The sequence below is a fragment of the Lissotriton helveticus genome, chromosome 5_1, assembly GCF_964261635.1.
Source record: "Lissotriton helveticus chromosome 5_1, aLisHel1.1, whole genome shotgun sequence".
NCBI classification, from domain to species: Eukaryota; Metazoa; Chordata; class Amphibia; order Caudata; family Salamandridae; genus Lissotriton; species Lissotriton helveticus.
The window spans coordinates 1,999,291,370-1,999,310,665 of NC_136065.1; the positions used below are offsets into that span (position 1 = coordinate 1,999,291,370).

Consider the following 19,296-nt stretch of genomic DNA (forward strand, 5'->3'; position numbering starts at 1 on the left):
TGCCCTGAGTAGGAAATAGGGAGATGTGAGAGCAAAAACCCACTGGGTGTGCAGGACACCGCTTACCTGTTACTGTTGGGGACCTCTACTCAGCTGATGGTTGGGTGACATTTTTAATGGAGGCAGGAGCTGACATAGAGGCAAATCTGGGTCAGCCTCCATCAGTATTGAATTTGGTTGAAGCCTCTGTTGTAAACATAGGAGGCCCACCCTAATCCCCCATTCCCTGTTGGATGAAGAGCAGTGGATGTGACCAGTTCATCTACCAGAATTAAGAAGCTAATGAGGGACTTCAAGAGACATCATAGGCAACTTGATCTTCACTCTTGTTGTCTATTTATTTCAACTCAGATCACCTATGTGAAAAATATCCTTGTTATTTACAGTCACCCACCTAAAATTCTGTGTCTTGCTATTGATTGGATCACTTTTACTGAAGATTGACTCTTCATTATCAATTGCTTGATATAATTAATGGATTAATATAATGCCTTTCAACAGAATTATCATACTCTGTACTGCACCACTATGCACTCAATGTACTTCTGATAAGGTATTGAGTGTATGAGGAATTTAGAAAAAACATCTAGTTTTCTTTCTTAGGTGATATAGTTTTGCTTGAGGTGGTCACAGCGAGAATGTTTGATAGGACACCAACGTGGAAAATATAAACCTTATTTTAAATTTTCATTAGATTTTAGTCTTAAAAGCATATGGAACATCCATTCATTTTGTTGCGGTATTGTATGGCCATTGCTGGATGTCTTGAGGATAATTTCGACTAATAAGGATCTATATGGATATTGTCATACTTTATGCAAGTCTGATTGATATCTTAACATCATTTTTCCAATGGATGGAAGCCAATTATTTATTGCATGGTAGGGTGATAGAAGTGAGGAGGAGGCTCTGATGTGTTGAAAAAGGTTGTTCCATGCCTTGGGTGTGATGTAAAAAAATGAGCAACCTCCTGTTTTACTTTTGTAAGTGCGGGCAAGTGAGGCAGAGCGTATGTGTCTGGTCAAAGTGTATGCAGCTGTTCAGGTATTCTGGTCCAGTGTTGTCTGTTGTGTGTGTGAGAAGTTTGAATTAGCTGCACGTGTGAATGTGGCCACTGAAGCTTCCCGAGGTGTGGTGTGATGTGGGTGCGTCATGGTAGTTCAAGTATGAATTTTGCGGCAGCGTTCTGGATCGTCTGGAGTATGTGTAGAAGTTGTTGGAGATTCCAACATAAAGAGTGCTGCCAGCTGGTGATAATTGCTTGCATGATTGTCCGTCTGGTGTTCTGAGGCAGCCATTTGAAAATTGTTTGCAGCATTCACTCGCCCTTCAACTCCCCAAAGCATAGGGGTCAACGAGCTGTACGGCTGCACTGAGGTCTTCCGTCTTCTGCGCCCTGACGCTCTAAAGCCCTGACGCTCTGAGCACCACCGCCTTGCACAAGAGGGGAGAAGCAGGCACGAGGCTGCAAGCGGCCGGTGGCAAACAGCAAGCAAGCAAGAAAGCTGCATCTGACAGCACCTGCTGTGGGGTCAAGTGTGCTGCAAGGAGCCCGCCCCCTGCGAGAAGGAGTACGCCTGCAGACTGAGCCAGCAGAGTCAGCGGGGGGTGGGACATACTGAGAAGACAGTGAGACTGTGAGAAGTCGGTGGGGGGAGGGGGGCGAGAGGGAGGGGGTGTCAGTCCTGCACCCTTATTGCCAAAATCCGCCAAAAATGCCCCCACGGCCTGTCAAAATCTTATAAATCCATCATAATCCACCATTCATCTCTCCTACAGATAAACAAAGCATCCAAACAAAACAAAAGGACAAACAAACAAACAGAAAAAACTTATTTAGCAACAGAATCTGCAACAGAATCTGCCAAAAAACGATCTTCTCCAAAATTTGCAGTCACATCTTCAGCTAAACTTTTTGCTTCAGCATTAGGTTGCCAGGTGGGTGGGCAACAAACCATCATGAGGTCTGGAAGAACGAAGGGGGCGGAGATAAAAGAAAAAATCATCAGCCAATACTAAAAAATCCCAAAAAAGAAAGGGAATGCCCCCCTGGCGTTGTTCATGGAGGATAACAGCACCCCATCAGGAACCGCGCAGGGAGGAACGTCCCTAATTGAGCAGAGGCAAACAAATAGCGACAAGCAGCACGGGTCCGGAGCCCTATCATGGAGTATTGCAGCTACCTCAGGATTCTCAAGTGCAAAGTCAACCATCAGCAAAAAAGTCACAGAGTCTGCCCCGCCTGTCACTCATGAAGGTGGCAAGAAGGGCACGCCATCAGCACCTACTAGGCACCTCTCATGCCCAAACAGTAGCAAACGGGCATTGATCACCGACTTCTTAAAAGTGGCCACAAAAACTGTCAAGAATAACCAGGACCGCAACGATCCTAAACAATTCAAACGCTCTAAATACGCCAATCTCAGCAACAACACCAATTACGTTCAAAGTGAAGCCAAAATGAATACCTGACAGGATAGGAGCAGCAAGAGTCACAACAATGAAACAGTTGAACTTTAGGAAACTGGACCAGATCTTGATCACGCAATAAAAAGTGAAGCCCACGGCCCCCAAGTTCAAACAATTAAATCCCTTTTAGAAAGTGGTCATACTCACAGAGTCAATTCCATTGAAGCACAAATACACCACCACCCCCCCATCTCAAAATTACAACCGAAGGGGCAACAACAATTGTTACTCAGCCACTGAGGCAATTACGGCAACAAAGAAGTCGTCACAACACATCAGATAAGCACAAACATCCTAAGTCCTTTCGGAAATACACACATGCCGCAGCCGGCCCTACTTGCAGACGACTCTGTCAAAGCAAATACCAACAAGCAATACCGATTTGCCTCGCCACATTATTCATCGGATTCTGTCCATCAAAGCAGTAGAAAATCATTGCTTTCCATGCCACACAATGACTCGTTTCTGGGGAGGCGTAAATCACTCACCAGTTGCAGCACACGGCCGGGCTGGGTTCCGCTGTGTGTTTTCGGCCGGGCTTGGCTCCGCTGTGGTGTTCCTGGTCGGGCTTGGCTCCGCCATCGTCAGTCCCCTGCTGTAGGTGCTCCTGGCCGGGCTTGGCTCCGCCGGGGGACGCTGTGACTACAACCCCCAGCAGCCTCATCGCGGCAATGACGCCGCCGCCCTCGCATTCAGGAAGCGCCGGGAGGCGCATAAAGGAGAACACGCCTCCTCGTCCCGCGGGACGCGCGGGCGCGCCTGGGAGAAGCCTGGGACAAGGGCGGGACAGTCTATGACAGTCATAGACAGGAAGAGGCAGGGCTGGGCCACACTCACTGGTCATTTCTGCATCGGTTCTTTTGGACCCTAAAAGACATTCAAAGACGGTAAAGTGCCCTCTGGATATTTGATCTATATCCCTGATTGCATTGTACTGGTTGTATTGGTCTTATTTGTGGCATTACCATTATCCTAGTACATTAGTCTAGGCTCAGGTCTGACCATGCCAAGTTCTAAAGAGAAATTTGTATCGGGGTCAGGGCCTATTGATAATTACCTTGTAAAAATGGTTACAAAAATCAATAGTGATAGAAGGGCCTCCCTGGGAAGAGACACTCTCTCTAACACTATACTAGAGTCGCCAACCACTGTGGAGAGCTCCCCTCAGTCTGTTACCCTAGACCCGGTTCCAGTAGTGCTCACTACGGTTACAGCTCAGGTTCATGTGGAACCACCAGATGTAGATAGATATAGTGTAAGCGAAGATAGTGAGGAAGCAATGCCCGTTGCCAGACCTGTAAGAAACTGCAGGAAACACCAAACCAAAAGGGGATGGAAACATTAAAAAAAAAGGGTAGATATCCCCCAACAAACGCACACCAATTCAGATGAGCAAAATAATGTACAGACAGATAGTTCTGCGTCTAACAGCTCTTTAAGTCCTGATCAATTCTCTAAATTACTTCACTACTTGGAAGCAATGTTCGAAGCTAAATTGGATCAGCTCGTCCAACCCCTAGTGCAGAAACTCGACTGTGTTACTGCTGAAGTTAAGAGGTTGGGTGGGTTGCTTTCTAAGCATCTAACAATGGCTGAGAGTCCCAAGGAAGCGATGATGGTTACAGGTGGGTCTGAGCAGGTAGCTAAAGTGGTAATCCAGCAGCAAGATACTGAGGTTTCAAAAAACATTATGCCTACCACAATAGTTCCTATTAGCGGAGCGAGGGGAATAACAACAGGGGCTGCTAGTCCACCCATCAACAACTGGGTTAAGAGAACTAGGTCTACGAACCTACCCCCAGCATGTTCCCCCTATGTTGTTGTCTTAACAAACGTTCCTCCATTAGAAACGCAATTAGCCCAAACACATGAGGAATCGCACGAGGCACTTAAAAATAAGACCGTATCATAGTTAAGCAGGAACTGTGGTTTCCCTACAAAATTTGCCCCGGATATTATTTCTACTAGAAGGGCCAACTGGATCGGGTCCTCTAAAAAGACCTGTAAAGGGGAGTGCATAATCATTAATTTTAGATACCCACAACACGCAGCTACAGTCCTGTTGAGAGCAGCCTCATTGACGCATGACGCCAATAATATATGGGTCCGTCCTCTAGGGTTCTTTTACAATCATTTAGCTGGGGAGCAGTCATCTAGTGATAGAAGGAGACCTTACACTCCCGCTATGGCCCAGACACCAAACTGAATTCCGGGTCATTGCGGAGAGAACTTTTTGAGTGCTGGTATGAGAAGGAGACCCTGTACTCCCGTTATGGCGCAGACGCCAGTTTTGTTTCAGGGACCTGGAGGTGAGAACTACTTTAACTTTGGGCCAAACATTCCTATTCACAATAGATTTGATGTGCTCTCCTCCTTGGAGCTGTGCGATTGACGGGACGCTAAAAAGGGAACTGGGGAAGAGTCACATCTAGCCTCCGTCCCTTTGTACAGGTCCACTCTGGTCTGACCCCGCCGGCTACCCATTGTAACCCTGTAAATTTGTGTAAAGCTAAAGGGGCAACGGTTAAGATGGTAAGCTGGAATGTCGCTGGTCTGCGTTCAAAGAAAGATGACATCAACTGGTTAAACCAAGTGAAACATTATGACATTGTGGCTCTCCAAGAAACTTGGGATAGAGACTGTGACTTCTGGTTGGATGGCTTCACTTCTTACTTTGTCCCTGCAGTAAAATCGCTGGCGGGGAGAGATAAAGGGGGACTTGTGTTACTGGTCTCTGTCAATGTAAGAGGGACAGTTAGCAGGGTAGAATGTGCCACTAATAACTTTTTAATTCTGGAATGTAAACTTCCCAATAACACTAAAATAATTCTAGTAAACTGCTATAATTCCCAGGATGGGGACTCCCCAAATGTACACCTGTTGTGGTTATCAGATTTTTTAAACACTTATATTGATAAGCAGACCACTTTATGCCAACTTATCTTGTTGGGAGATTTTAACGTCCACTCATGTAGTCAAAATTGTTCTTTGGTTAACATTGATGGGCCAGACTTCACATCCCCACAACACTTTGAGCACTCTAGCAAGGGGGAAGCACTGGAGAAACTTTTATCTAACAATGATTCGTTTGAAGTAGAGTTTTTTGATAAAAGTTCTCGTGTCCCCACTTTCACAGGGAGGGATTGTGAAACCATAATTGACTACATATTTCTTTCTTCTGGACTTTTAAAATATGTTGTTTTTTATAATGCTATACCTTCTTGTTTTACTGATCATAACCCTGTGGCTATTGAATTGGTAAATGTTTTTTTGCTTTTTAATACATCTACCTCACCTTCAGTGCTGGCCGAAGTAAAAGTAACAGATCAGGGGAGGAGGTTAAATTGGAGTAAGGTGGTGCCTGAGGAGTTCTTTAATATCATTACTGCTAAGGCCGCTCAGGACTTAGACATCTGTGGAGATCTCCACTCAACCGGGGAGCTAGTAATTTCTTCTTACGAAGCTATCTGCGCCCTAGTGGCCAAAGAACTCACGCCCAATAATCGTCCAGCTAAAAATAAGGAGGTTGCGGGCTGGTTTGATCACATATGCACTAAATCCCATAACCGCCTGAAAAAAGCTCTCCAGGAGCGACCAAGGAATAAAGCTCTGGTTGCCCAACTCAGAAGTGAGTACTCTAGAGTAGTACAGGAAAGAAAAAATAAAATCAAACATGATGCGTGGGCAGAGCTTATGGACAAAGCAACCTTAAAAGATAGTGCAAAATTTTGGTCTATTATTAACACGCCCCTGTTCTCAAATAGCAAAAACCAAGTTTTAGAAGTAAATATTGCAGAGGAGGACTGGTTGAGCCATTTTGAACAAATTTATGGTAGCCATCTAGAGTTAGAAATCTTTGTGGCCCCAGTCTCAGACCCTCCTGTCTTGCCAGTAAGGTTTCACCTGGATGAAGTTGTAAAAGCAATCGAAGATTCCGCAGGACGAAAAGCTCCAGGGCCAGATGGTGTTCCCACAGATATGTATAAGGCAAACCCACTATACTGGGCTAACATCCTGACAAATGTTTTTAACACCTCAGCCCGAGTTGGTTTCCCCAAATCTTGGTCCCGATCAACAATAATCCCAGTCTTTAAGAAGGGCCAAAGGGCCGATCCTAGATGTTATAGGCCCATATCCTTGCTAGATTCCTCAATTAAAATTCTGGGGAAAGTGATCCTAGCAAGGATAACAGGGTGGGCCTCAGACAATAACATTCTGTCTGACGCCCAATATGGTTTTAGAGCTAGGAGGAGCACGGAGGACCAATGTTTGAACATACACTTAATAACAGCTAAGTACACCAAGGCTGCTAGGGGTCTATCTATCTGGGGTTTATGGACTTGTCCACAGCTTTTGATCTTGTTAATAAGTCAAAGCTGTGGACCATGCTCCTGGAACTGGGACTTGATCGGTCCCTTGTGTATTTCTTAGCCAAGCTGCACAAAGACTTGAACGCCTCAATCAGGATGACAAATGAGGGTAAATGTATGTCCAGCTTTAAGTCTGGCAGAGGGGTGCGTCAGGGATGCATCTTGGCCCCTATGTTATTTACATTATACGTTAATTCACTGGAGCTAAACCTATTACCAGCGACCCCAGACATTCCGCGTATGGGAGGTACACCGGTTCCGGTACTCCTATACGCTGATGATGCTGTTTTGTTGACTAGAACCCCACTGGGCCTACAAAGATTGCTGGACTCGTTTGGGGCCTTCATGAAAAGTCTGGATTTGGTAGTCAATAACAGCAAATCGCATGTGATGTCTCTGGGGCCTTCAAAAAACAAAGTTAAGACCTTTTTTTGTGGTAATGAAGTAATCACCAGGGTGAAGGTATTTACCTACTTGGGAGTAGTTTTTGATGACAAGGGTTCTTGGTCCCCCCAACTCTCAATCAAGGTAAACTCTGTGAGAAATTCTTCGGCAGCAGTGCTAGGCTTTGCTAAAAGGTTGGGGGGGAAACCTTGTGAGGCAATTCTAACAATCTACAAAGCCAAGACTATCTCCATCGCAAGGTATGGGGCCTCAATTTGGGGTTATACCAAACCCGATGCTATCCAAATTGAAGAAACAAATTTCTAAGGTCCCTCCTTGGCCTTCCTCAGTCTACTGCCACCCACTCTGTACACCTAGAATTGGGGATTGGTTATCTAGCAGATAAAATTAAAATTGCCCCAATGCTGCTATGTATCAAAACCTGGTTAAACCCGAACCTCTCCCTAAACTATAAGATCTTAAAGGACTGCATTATGCTCGATAATATGTACAAAATCGATTGGTTGTCGTACATAAAAAAGGTAGCAACTTATATGGGGCGACCAGAGATCATTTCCAACCCAGGATCTCTTTGTAAGGCACACCTTGAGTGGGTAAAAATTAACTTTATTAAATTAAGGGAGGTAGAACGGGAAGGTGCAGAACTGTGCAAACCTTTGGTTAGGGGCCATGTTTTGGTCACCCAGTCAATAGCAATGTCACCTTATCTGACCATCGTGACAAATTTTTTCCATAGATGGTTATTGACGAAATTTCGGTTTAACCAAATATACACAGTACTCTGGGATCTGGAGGGGTGGAGTAGACCTGAAGATGTTGCCCCATGTAAATGCGATGATTTTTCCCCACAAGACACTATGCACTTTATGATTTTTTGCCCATTGTATAAAGATGCCAGGAAAAGGTTTATTCTTCCATTGCTGAAAAAGATGAACTTCAACCAGTGTAAACCTGCTTTATTGTTTCTACAACTGTTAGAATCCCCACTAACAATGTTTTGTGTTGCAAGTTTTCTTGCAGCGTCTGTTAGAAGCAAGAGAGTTGGACAGAAAGCTATTTTAGATTTTGAATCCTCTTAACAATGTATTTCTATTAATTGCCTTAATAAGGGTATGATGATATGTGTTTTATTTGACCAAAAAAATGTATTTTTATCTCGTACACCATACTTTTTAAATGATATTTTTAATGTTTTGGTATTTGTACAGCATACTTTTATGATTTTAATTAATCGAATAAAGTGGTTTCGACTGACTGACTGACTGACTCGTTTCTTAATTTCAAGAATCTCGAAAATTCTCCCACAGTGCCACAGTCGCAAAAAAGGGAGAAAGTATGTGAAATTCCAGTTCCTCTGGACTTTACGTCTTCAGAGCATCCACCACTAGAGGAACAGGTAGCCAGCCACCACCCTCTGCAGTCTGGCCGCATCTGTTAAACACTCTGGACACCATTGGTAAAGCCATGTCTTACCAGGCAGACAAGTTAGATGCCCAAGTGGATCTCTTAAACATTCTAGCCATTTAGGTTCAGGGGGTGGAACAAAAGCTGCAAAACCTTAATGAGATGATCAAGAGGGTGCAGCAAGATCGAAAAACAAGATACCTAATGAGCCTCTGCACCCAAATAATAGACCAACTAGCCGTAGTTCCAAATTTAACTTCCAAACTACTGGGGGTCGCCAGGGACACCTCAGCCAAGACTAATTTACCAACTAGGAAACCAAAGAAACACAGAAGGAAGTGGATCAGGTTCATCCTAGTCCCCTAAAAGAGCATAATGAAAAAGCATTGGGGCCTAACATAGCTCCAACACCCGAAAGCACAAAAACATTACAACCAAAAACAGCTTTGGGCAACACAGGCATCTCAACCAGTCCACTAATAGATCATTGCAACGAGCAACTTGCAAAAGAAACAAATGTTACAGCTCCACTATCTAAGCGAGAGAAAACGCCTGAGAACGGTCAGAAAGGGAAAAAACAAGACCGGTACCGAACGTAACCCGCACCAAGAAGGAGCTAGATGTGACTCAAAGTGAAGACGACGCAACAACTACAAATATTGAGAAGCAAGCCTTGTGGTCGACACAACCCCATCTATCAATAAGCCCACCACCTCAAAAATCCACAACCAACCTATAATGGAACATTCGCAGCCAGCAAACGTATACAGTATATTCAAGCCTGTTGAAAAGGAAGAGAAACGGCACTTAACATCTCAGGCCACACAAATCCTTAAAACAATTCCGGGACGCAACATGACAGAACCTGTTAAAACCAGTTTAATGATGTAAACTTGTCCGGTGAGGGAGACAGTAAGGACGGGAGTACCCTGAACATAACATACAGGAACTGTACGGAAAGCGGCGCTCCAACGCCTGCAATGAACAACGATACACAAACTTCTAAAATAATAAATGTAACGCTCAGAATTTTCACCCGATCCCCCGGGACAAACCACGGAGGAAAAACAAACCGAAAAGAGCCAATACATCGAATGCGGGCTGGTCTCTTCTGACATCATTAACATCTACAACAATAAGCTGCACTTCATCCCTCACTACATATCGAGGGGAACTCACACTATCCTCAATAGAAGCGTAATATTAAAACTGCTCAAAGCACTTCCTTCTCTGCGTCATATCGACACTGGCAATCTTGAAAGTATAGAATTTAGATCAAATCCCAACTCATCTGGTCGAGAAATCACCACAGTAACTTTCTACGACAATTCCATCCCAGAGCAAATCTGGCAGCAGCAGGTTTCATTTCCTAAATGAGGTATAGAAATAAAAAAGCTAGTTCCCCCCTGCTACCCAACTCCGTTACAACAACTAAATTCACCAGAGGGCATGTTGAGAGGTGCGAAAAGCCCAGAACAACATAGCCCAACAAAGAGCACAAACCAAGCGGGGAGGAAATTACCATAACCTTCGCCCACCCCGAAGCAGTCAAATATACCGGGCAAAGGAAACTGAATACAGAAGGTACCCGCCAATGTATGGCATGAACAAATTCCACCAAAGCTAAAACAACAGACAACGGGTGTAATATCTGTTCCTGGAATGTAAACGGCCTAAGCTCAAAACTAGAAGATCCGGATTTCATGGGAATTTTTCAAACAGCACGACCTACTCCTCCTTCAAGAGACATGGCAGACACATTTTTCACCAATTGTAGGATACAAAGAATACCTTAATCCGGCCAAGAAAGACTCGAAATACGAAGAGTTAAAGGAGGCCTTTCAATCTACGTCTCGACCTACATCTCATGGCAGGCCTCGGAAGTAGACCTAGACTCAACATGGATGTTATGTATCAAACTAACGGCCTCTAACCTCTTCAGCTTACTAATACTGAATGCCTACATCCATCCATCATCCTACCAAAAGAGATCAAATATCGATACCCTAGTAGAAACATTGGACACGCTTAAACTTGCTCACCCACACGCCAATATCATTCTATCAAGAGATTTTAACATGATTTTACTAAATGTCAGGAAAGAAAGTCCAAAAGGCCATATTCTACCCAGCAAACAGCGTGATACACACGGTAATAAATGCGCATCCTTGCTGGAAGAACTATCATTGGGTGTGTTAAACGGACGAGTAACATCAGAGAGCCTCCCAGCATATACCAGGGTTACGCAGAAAACATGCTCAATCATTGACTATACAATAACAGACCTGGACATTCTCCCACACATCTTTAACTTCGAAATCAAAAAAAGGTCAGAAAGCGACCACCATCTCAAACCTTCACTCTACTCTTTAAGCACGGCTAACTCAATAATAGGTAAAGCAATGTCCCAACAAACGCAAGGTTACAACCTGAGACGTTTAATTTGGAAAAAGGAAAACATTGGTGACATCATGGCCACATGCACTGCTCTGTTCTGCACTGCACTGCTCTTTTGGAGAGTTTTAAAGTCAAACCATCACATATAAAGGCCTGGGAATCTTTTGATCAAATCTAAACAAAGAATTCTCAAAACAAGTAAACGGCTGTAAAGCAGGTAGACCAGCAGGGGCATGGTGGTTCACCAACAGTCCAAGGAAACAAAAAAATCAACTGAATAAACATCTAAGGCAATTGCGAACTCGTACATTCTCTCACTAATATAAAAATTAAGAAAAGACCTAAAAAGATTTCAGATAACATCTCTGGGCAAAACTCCTCCATGCCAGTAAACAAAGAGACTCCATGCTCTTTTGGGATATAATTAACCAGCTATCAAACGGCAAGAAACAAAATTTCAACTCGGACGTAATGGAGGACACCCTGAAAGCACACATTGAACAAACATACAAAAGACACCCCACCCTTAGAAGCTATAAATCACGGAACCTCTACTGCAGGAATAGCTCATGACATGTCAAAGATAGAACTGCCAGATCTCCCCCCGCAGATTTCACAAGAGCAGGTCCTTAAAATCATAAAAAACTTAAAGCCTGAGGGAGCTCCAGGACCCAATGGATTGCCAAATGCACTATTCCGGCACAACCCTTTATTTTGGTCCGATATCCTTACTCCGCTATTCACACACGTACTATCATCAGACACGGTTCCGGAATCCTGGAGAGGAAGCATCCTAAATCCCATATATAAATCGGGCTCTCATTCAGACCCAGCTAACTACAGATTGAATGCACTTATCGACGTTGAAGCCAAGATTTATGCCTCGAACCTGCTGGCAGATTAAAAAGAATGGGTGAGTCACACAAATTTGATGCCTAATACGGAAACTGGTTTCCGGGCTGGAATGGGCAGCCTCACTAACATCTCCGCGGTCACACTCCTAGTCAATCAAACCATGGCAAAATCCCGTTCCCTCTACTCCTGCTGCATTGATCTTAGAGCAGCATTCGATAAAGTACAGAAGGCAAAGCTATGGGCCAAAATGCAAAGCTTGGGGGCACCAACAAAACTTCTGGAGGCAATTATCAACCTTTACTCAAATACGTGGGTCCAAATAAAATAAAGAGAATGGCGCAGTATAACAAGTAAGATCCAAACAAAAAACGGGCTGAAACAGGGGTGTGTGTTGGCCCCTTGCCTATTCAACATCTATACCGCCGACCTCGAGAAACACCTTCAACAAGTTCAAACTGACCCCACAAAACTGGGCAAAACACTAATCACCAGCCTTCAATATGCAGACGATATCGTCCTTCTATCACAAACACCGATAGGACTGCAGCGATCAATGACCCAACTAGGAGCCTATACCATCGCAGCCCAATTAATAATAAATCTCAAGAAAACCAAGGTGCTGTGCTTCTCAAAACAACATAAAAAAGGGGCAAAAGGCAAATTCATCTGGAACCTAGGTGACAAACCAATATCCCAGGTGGAGTCTTACAAATACCTAGGGTTTCAACTTGATCAAAACCTCAACTTTAACCCCTTCCATGCTGATGACGGCTGAGGGCCGTCATGACCACGCCCGCAATCTGCCACACAGGAGCGGAATTCCGGCCGCGGGCAAGGGGTTAAACAACAGCTGAACCAAGGAAAAATGAAAGCAAAATAACTTCTCCACGCCTTCAAAACTTTACATAGGAAATTAAAAGGCTGCTCAACAGGGCATCTGCTGAAGTTAATCGCAGCAAAATTCATACCTACAATATCATAGGGGTCGGAAATAATGTACACAAAAGACGCAGCCGCACTAAGCCAAGCACAATCGAGGTTTTTCAAGAGTTTGTTCTCATTCCCCCCAGCACATCTCTCAGGCCCAGATTCGACTGGAATACGGGCTTAAAAACCAGAAACCAGTCAGACAAGGGGCGGTTGTCAATTACTATTGGCGGATGAGGCAAGCAGAAGATAACACATTAGACCACTTTTGCTGGGTAGAAATCGAAAAGCAAGCGAGGCTAAATAATTCCATCGCCACGGTTCTAAAAGAATCACTTAAGGACCTACACCTCGAGGAGGCATGGCATACAAACAACTCTTACTCTGGTTTTAAAAATGCAGTAAACCGTGCAACCAACCAAATCTTGCAGTTAATGGACAAAACTTGCATTCTCAAAGAAAAATCACGCTTGGGCAGTGATTCAATCTTATCAGACGCTTAAACCACAACCATATTTGTTGGAACACTTTTCACATCATAAAAAGCATTATTTGACGATGTTACGGCTGGGGTCATTCCCCACGAAGGATTTAACTTCAAAATGGAAACATGTATGGCTAACAAAAGAATGCCGGCTGTGCGGAAAAGGAGAAGAGAGTCTTTTACATCTCCTATGCATCTGCCCCTCACTTTTAAAAATTCGGAAAATGGTCCTCCGCGAGCTTTTGAGAAAAAAAACAGCTACGGACATGCAGAGTCATACAATGCCTTGGAGGCCGGTCAATTGAACTATCTTGTAAAGTCATCACGCTCTGGAAAATGGCAGCCAAAGAATTAAACAACATAAATGAATGAACTGGAGTGGAGTGGTTTAGATAAGACTGCTTGGACCTTTCTCATTTGCACTGATATTATTTCCCGACTTCTTGCTCACTGTACCGCCTTGCACTGCTCAAAATTGCATCGACTACAAATGTATACTTTGTGTACTATCTATTGATGATGATTCAGTACATGACAGCATCGCTTTTTAATCTTTTGTACCTTTTTAACCCCCATTTTTTAACATTTTTGTACTAAGTGCTTTACCCACTCGTTTATGATTTTTAACGAAATCAAATAAAAGTAATATTGGAACTCTTATTGTTTGCAGCATTCATAGAATGTGGAAGTAAGAGGTGCTCACTGCGTTGACTTGAGCCTTCATGTTAAGCTTGCCATCGGTGTCAGTCTTAGCTCCGACAGTGGCCAGTCTTGTCATAGCTGAACAGTTAATTTGCATCAAGTCTAATACGATGGTTACGCAGTTGATGAAGTTGGTTTTGGTGGTGGCTGTCTTGTCCGTCAGGGGGAGTATAACTGGGGTGTCATTGGTGTAGGAGATGACGGTGATGTCTTGTGATCGGATGATGTTGGCTAGCAGTGTCATGTATATTTTGAAAAGAGTGGGGCTGAAGGACGATCTCTTGGGGACTTTGCATATCACCTTCTTGAAGGGTGGCAGCTTGATCCTTAATGGTTCCTCCCATGAAGAAGGAACAGATCCGAAGTTGAGAACGGATCCTTCTATGCCCTTCTGATGAGGGTGTTGTGGGAGATTGTATCTAAGGCTGCAGATAGAGCAGGATGAGGGAAGCTGTTTCTCCTTAATCCAGGTTGGTTCAAATGTTGTTGGTGGCCGTGAAGAGTGCTGTTTCAGTGCTGTGGATCTTTATGAATCCTGATTGAATGTTGTAAGGAAGATGATGAAGCTTGAGGTGGACTGTGAATTGCTTGTTGATGGCCTGGTCAATAACTTTGGCTGCTGTGGCTTCATGAGGATGGCATTGACTTTTGCACGTTTCCATTCATCCAGGAAAGTGGCAGACTTGATGTAGGTGTTGATGATGTGGGTCAGGGTGGTGCTGATTGGTGATGGTCCCAGGCTGTAGATGTGGTGGGGCAGGTCTCTTGGGGCCCAGGAGTAGATGGTCTGTATGATTGCCCCTGTGTCCTTTTTGGTGACGGTTGTTCATTCAATTAGGTGGCTGTCTTGGCTGGTGGTGGTTAGGTGGCTGTCTTCGTGCTGGTGGTTAGGATAGCAATGAGTTCTCTGGGGTTGGGTTGGTGTGTAAAGTTGCTGTAGATGTTTGCAATTTTGCTGTGGTTGAAATTTGATAGGTTATCGCAGAATGTTGGGAGGCAGTGATGTTGTTACAGAGGCTGAGGGCGAGAGAAAATGCTTAACGATCATGAAGATTTACTTTGAACTGTTGGAGCCTCCTTCGATGCAGTCCACTCGTGATCTGTTCAACCAAGAACACACAGTTCTCGGACTTGCTGTTTTCTTTAAATCTTTCCCTATATGTCCGACAACAATGGGTCTTTGCTCTCTTATCCCCTGACTTCCGATGATTATTCCCCTCTCTCTGAAGTACATGCACTTTACCGTGTGGCACCTACAGCTGCATAGTGTGTATAAACGAGGTGAAGAAGGCTCTGTTCGACACCAGTGCTCTGACCTCTCACCTGCTCACATAGCTGCAATAGCGGAAACATCCCTAAGTGAGTACCAATACTGGAGAGACAATGGTAACTTGTCTTCCATCTCTAGACAAAATATCTGTCCTCTTCCTCATTCCAAACATATCCCTTCGCTGTCTTGTGCAACTGCATGAAAAGGGTTAAGGAGAACCCAGTTGATCGGACAGTGTCTTCTCGTGCAAATGGAAGCCTCTAGGTGAGCATCTCTGCCTGGAGCAGGCGGAGGAGGAGCAGCTACCAAACTGCCTGAACCCCTCGGGCAGTACCCATAGATGACGCTTCTGTGGAAGAAAGGAGGAGCTCTTTGTAGGGAACACAAGGAACCATAGTGTCTGCAAGAGAAGAATGAACAAACTTAGAACACCTATTTCTGATTTGCAGAGAACGTTTTGTTGTACAGACATTAGGCTGCCATTGAGTATTAATCTCTCTTCAGCCAGACCTAATACAGCTTAGACTGTACTGCTCTGTTGCACGATAGTTCAATAATACAAATATAGCAGAATAAAACTATAATAATCAGTGTGGATCCTCATCCCAACTTTCGAGTGGTTTAATAAAGGTTAGTAAATTATTATAGAATTAGAAATTGCCTTTTTGTTGAGCATGGTGTTTGGAAATGGAGTGGACATATGCACAATATAATTTAAATACGGTGAAGGTAAAACAAGCCAGAATATTGGGCCAGATTTAGAGCTTGGCCTCTCTACCAAACTCTTGGACCCCCATCCAATTTCGTGTTGGACGGGTTTATTCCGACAGAGTAAAATTTATTTTTATATAGTGAGGGCCACATGACATCCTGCCTAGTCCTGCCCACCGTCTCCAATCACCCCTCCCAACTCCGAGGACTTGCTTAATAGAAGCCGCAGGGCAACTCCATTGAGCAGGTCCAGGCCCAGCACTCCGTGTGCTGCTGTATCGCTCCTGCTTCTGTCTTCCCCTTGCCTTTTCCCCATTTTCTGATTGCTTTCTCCTTGCTTTTCCCTCTTTTTTCACTGCTTTCTCCTGCCTTTCCCCCATTTTCTGAGAGCTTTCTCCTTCCTTTTCCCCCATTTTCCACTGCTTTCTCCTTCCTTCCCCCCATTTTTTAGTGCCTTCTTGCTTTTCCCATGTTTTAATGATTTCCCCTTCCTTGTTTTTTCCCTTTTTCCCTCATTGCCACTTATGCCTGCTACCCATTTTCCCACCTCCCACCTAGCCCAGCTCACCAGCTCCCAGTGTCCCTCCATCTGCCCAGGACCTATTTAATGGAGACCGCAGTGCGACCCCCATTAAGCAGGTCACATGTCCAGGTTTCTCTTTGCTGCTGCATCGCTCCTTCTCCTGTCTTCCCTTTGCTTTCACTGCTTTCTCCTTTCTTTCCCCCCATTTTCTGAGTGCTTTCTCCAGTTAGCAACTCCAGCGCCTTGAAACCCTCACGGGTGATTTGCTGTGCTTTATAAATCCTTGATTGATTGATTGAACACAGTCTGCCCTATATAGGATGACGTTATGTGTAAAACTTGACATTGAGAGGCAGGCAAAATAATAATGCCCGCCACCTCATAGTAGAAAGCTCCCATGGTTTGTAGGTCAATCTTTTTTTCTTTTTTTAAAACAAAGCCTGATCTCTCGAGTTTTAAAATAAATAAAAACTTTGAAAAACATTTACGGCTAAGCAACATGTTTGACGGCAGTTTCTGCCAATGTATAGAGCTGCCCGCAAGGCCAGCTGGCATCTTGTCAGTTTGATAGGTGGACTAAAGGGAAGGTGGCCAACATAAAGTCCTCTGCAACTGGGCTGCCTTTACTCCATCTGCCAAACTCTAAATAAGGCCCAAACATGTGTTTCTCTAAGTGCATTTCTAACTCTAACTTAAGTGTATTTTCTCTTTAATGTTTTTCAGGAGATAAAATGGCGTCCATTAGGAATAGATTGTCCTGCCAAGTTTTTGTTCCCGTTATCTGTTACCTGGATGGGGAGAAATCGGAAGAGAGTACATCTTCAAGTTACTTTATTTTTTTCCTTTTTATGTGACATTTATTAAATAAAGAAATTCGGAGCAACTGCTGCCACTGCAAAAACTACATCTACTATCTGCTTCTTTAATGAATACAAACTCACAAGTATGAGACTGTTTTCATGGTTACTTTGCACTTTTCACTGAAAAGGCCTCTTTGATTTGCTAATAACTTCGACGAATATGTACAAAGTTTGCTAAAAAATTAGGTTGTTCTGTTTAGTTTGGTTCAGTCAAGATTCGAAAGGACACACTTGGGAGTGAAGCGGGGCAAAGCTAAACGGGAGGTCAAAAAAGTTTTTTTTTTTTGGTTTTTTTTTTTTTAATTTTATTTATTGAGTTCAGTCAGCATTGTTCACAATTTAGCACATTTTGAGTCATCGTATTATTACATCACATAGTCAATAGCATAAAAGTTAACATTGTTTGTTCCTCTTTGTCGTGGGGAATTACTACATCATCATCATCTACACCTCTTCCACCTCACTCGGTCCTCAGTAGCGTGCGGGCTAACTCAACAGTTCAAGTTGTACAATTCCCGTACATGATTCTTATACAGTTTCAAAATACTTCACATCAAACCCATACTCCCCCCTGCATTCCATAGGGAATTCACCACTGTCTCTACCTCTGCCTTGTTTGATGTGTCCGTTACTCCTCTGTCTGTGTGGTTTGCAAGTAGTGTAGTCGAGCTTCCCAATAATCCCTGGGTCTGGACGCAAGTCGTAATTCTTCCGCATATGTCTCTAAGGTGTCTGTACAGTAGGACATATCTTTGAGCCAGTCTTTGAATCTAGGGGGGCGTTTACTGCCCCACCTCATGGCGACCCGGTGTTTTGCAAGTAGTAATGCAACCGCCAGAAATGTCCTCTGCTTCACAGGTGCTATCTTATATATACCCAGCAGGCATGTCAGTGGTGCATTCGGTATTTCTTCGGATAGCATAATTGTGAGTGCTCCCGTAACCTTCTCCCAATATCCGTGCGTTTGTGGGTAAGCCCACGCCGTGTGTAGGAAGTCTGCGTGCAAAGATTCACACCTATAGCACTTGTCTGTTGAGCGAAGGCCATATTTATGTAGTTGAGTTGGTGTATAGTAAAATTGGTGTAGGAATTTAAAGTTTACTATGCGTAGATTACAATTCGGTGTCATGAGGTGCAGCTGCATACAACTATAGTCCCAGTCCTGTTCACTAATATTGTCCCCTAGTGTTTGTTCCCATTTATGTAATGATCTATTCACCGTGTCCCACTGCTCCAGTTGCGATGTGTTATATAATCGTGTGATCAGTTTCCAGTGGTCTGGTGCAGTCAATAAAGCCTGCAGAGCTTGTAGTTTAGGTGGTTTATCTGGGTATGTGATAAATAGTTCCTTTATCGCTGCCTGCAATTGCATGTGGGCAAACCGTTTCATTGGTGTTTGGTGTATGCTCAACGAGGGATCCTCCCTCCCAATAAAGCTGCCATGTGGGAATATATCTGCCATGGTGGTTAATTTCATGTCCCGCAAAAGTTGGAGCATGCCCTTCTCCTGTGTAACTGACAATTTCGGATGATGCGCGAGTGGTAGTGCTGCCCCATAGACAGGAAGTTTCTCAGCTCTGCACGCCAGCGTGTGCCATGCCCACGAGGGACATTGGACAGGCGTTATCTTGTCAGAGTGGGTGAAGGAGTTAGGATCTGATATGTATGCTGTCAGGGGTGTTGGGTCTACACTGTCCCTTTCCACCGCCACGTGGGGGATAAAAGCGTGTGGCTGGAGCCAATAATGGGCATGTTGCGCCTGAGCGCAATAATAATATAACTGCAAGTCAGGTGCCCCAAAGCTGCCTTTATGATATGGTTTTGTCAGTATATCCCAGCGTACCCTCGCCTGTATTCCAGCCCATGTTAATTTCTACATTGCCGTTCTCAGTTTCGCAAACAGTGTCTGTGTTAACCAG

General features: G+C 44.1%; 1 protein-coding gene across 3 annotated transcripts in view; it reads left to right on the forward strand.

Moving 5' to 3' along the window:
• LOC144756153 (E3 ubiquitin-protein ligase TRIM39-like) overlaps positions 1-17,413 on the forward strand; it is a 636,326-nt gene extending 618,913 nt beyond the window's left edge. For 2 of the 3 annotated variants that reach the window (XM_078645730.1, XM_078645731.1), the window contains one exon: positions 17,241-17,370. Coding sequence is in view for 1 of the 3 variants with exons in the window: in XM_078645732.1 (XP_078501858.1) it covers positions 17,241-17,381 (141 nt within the window). In the remaining 2 variants the exon portion in view is untranslated. Of the gene's footprint in view, positions 1-17,240 lie in introns of all 3 variants that reach the window. The other variant, XM_078645732.1, reaches the window with a different exon arrangement.
• Positions 17,414-19,296: the final 1,883 nt, after the last annotated feature.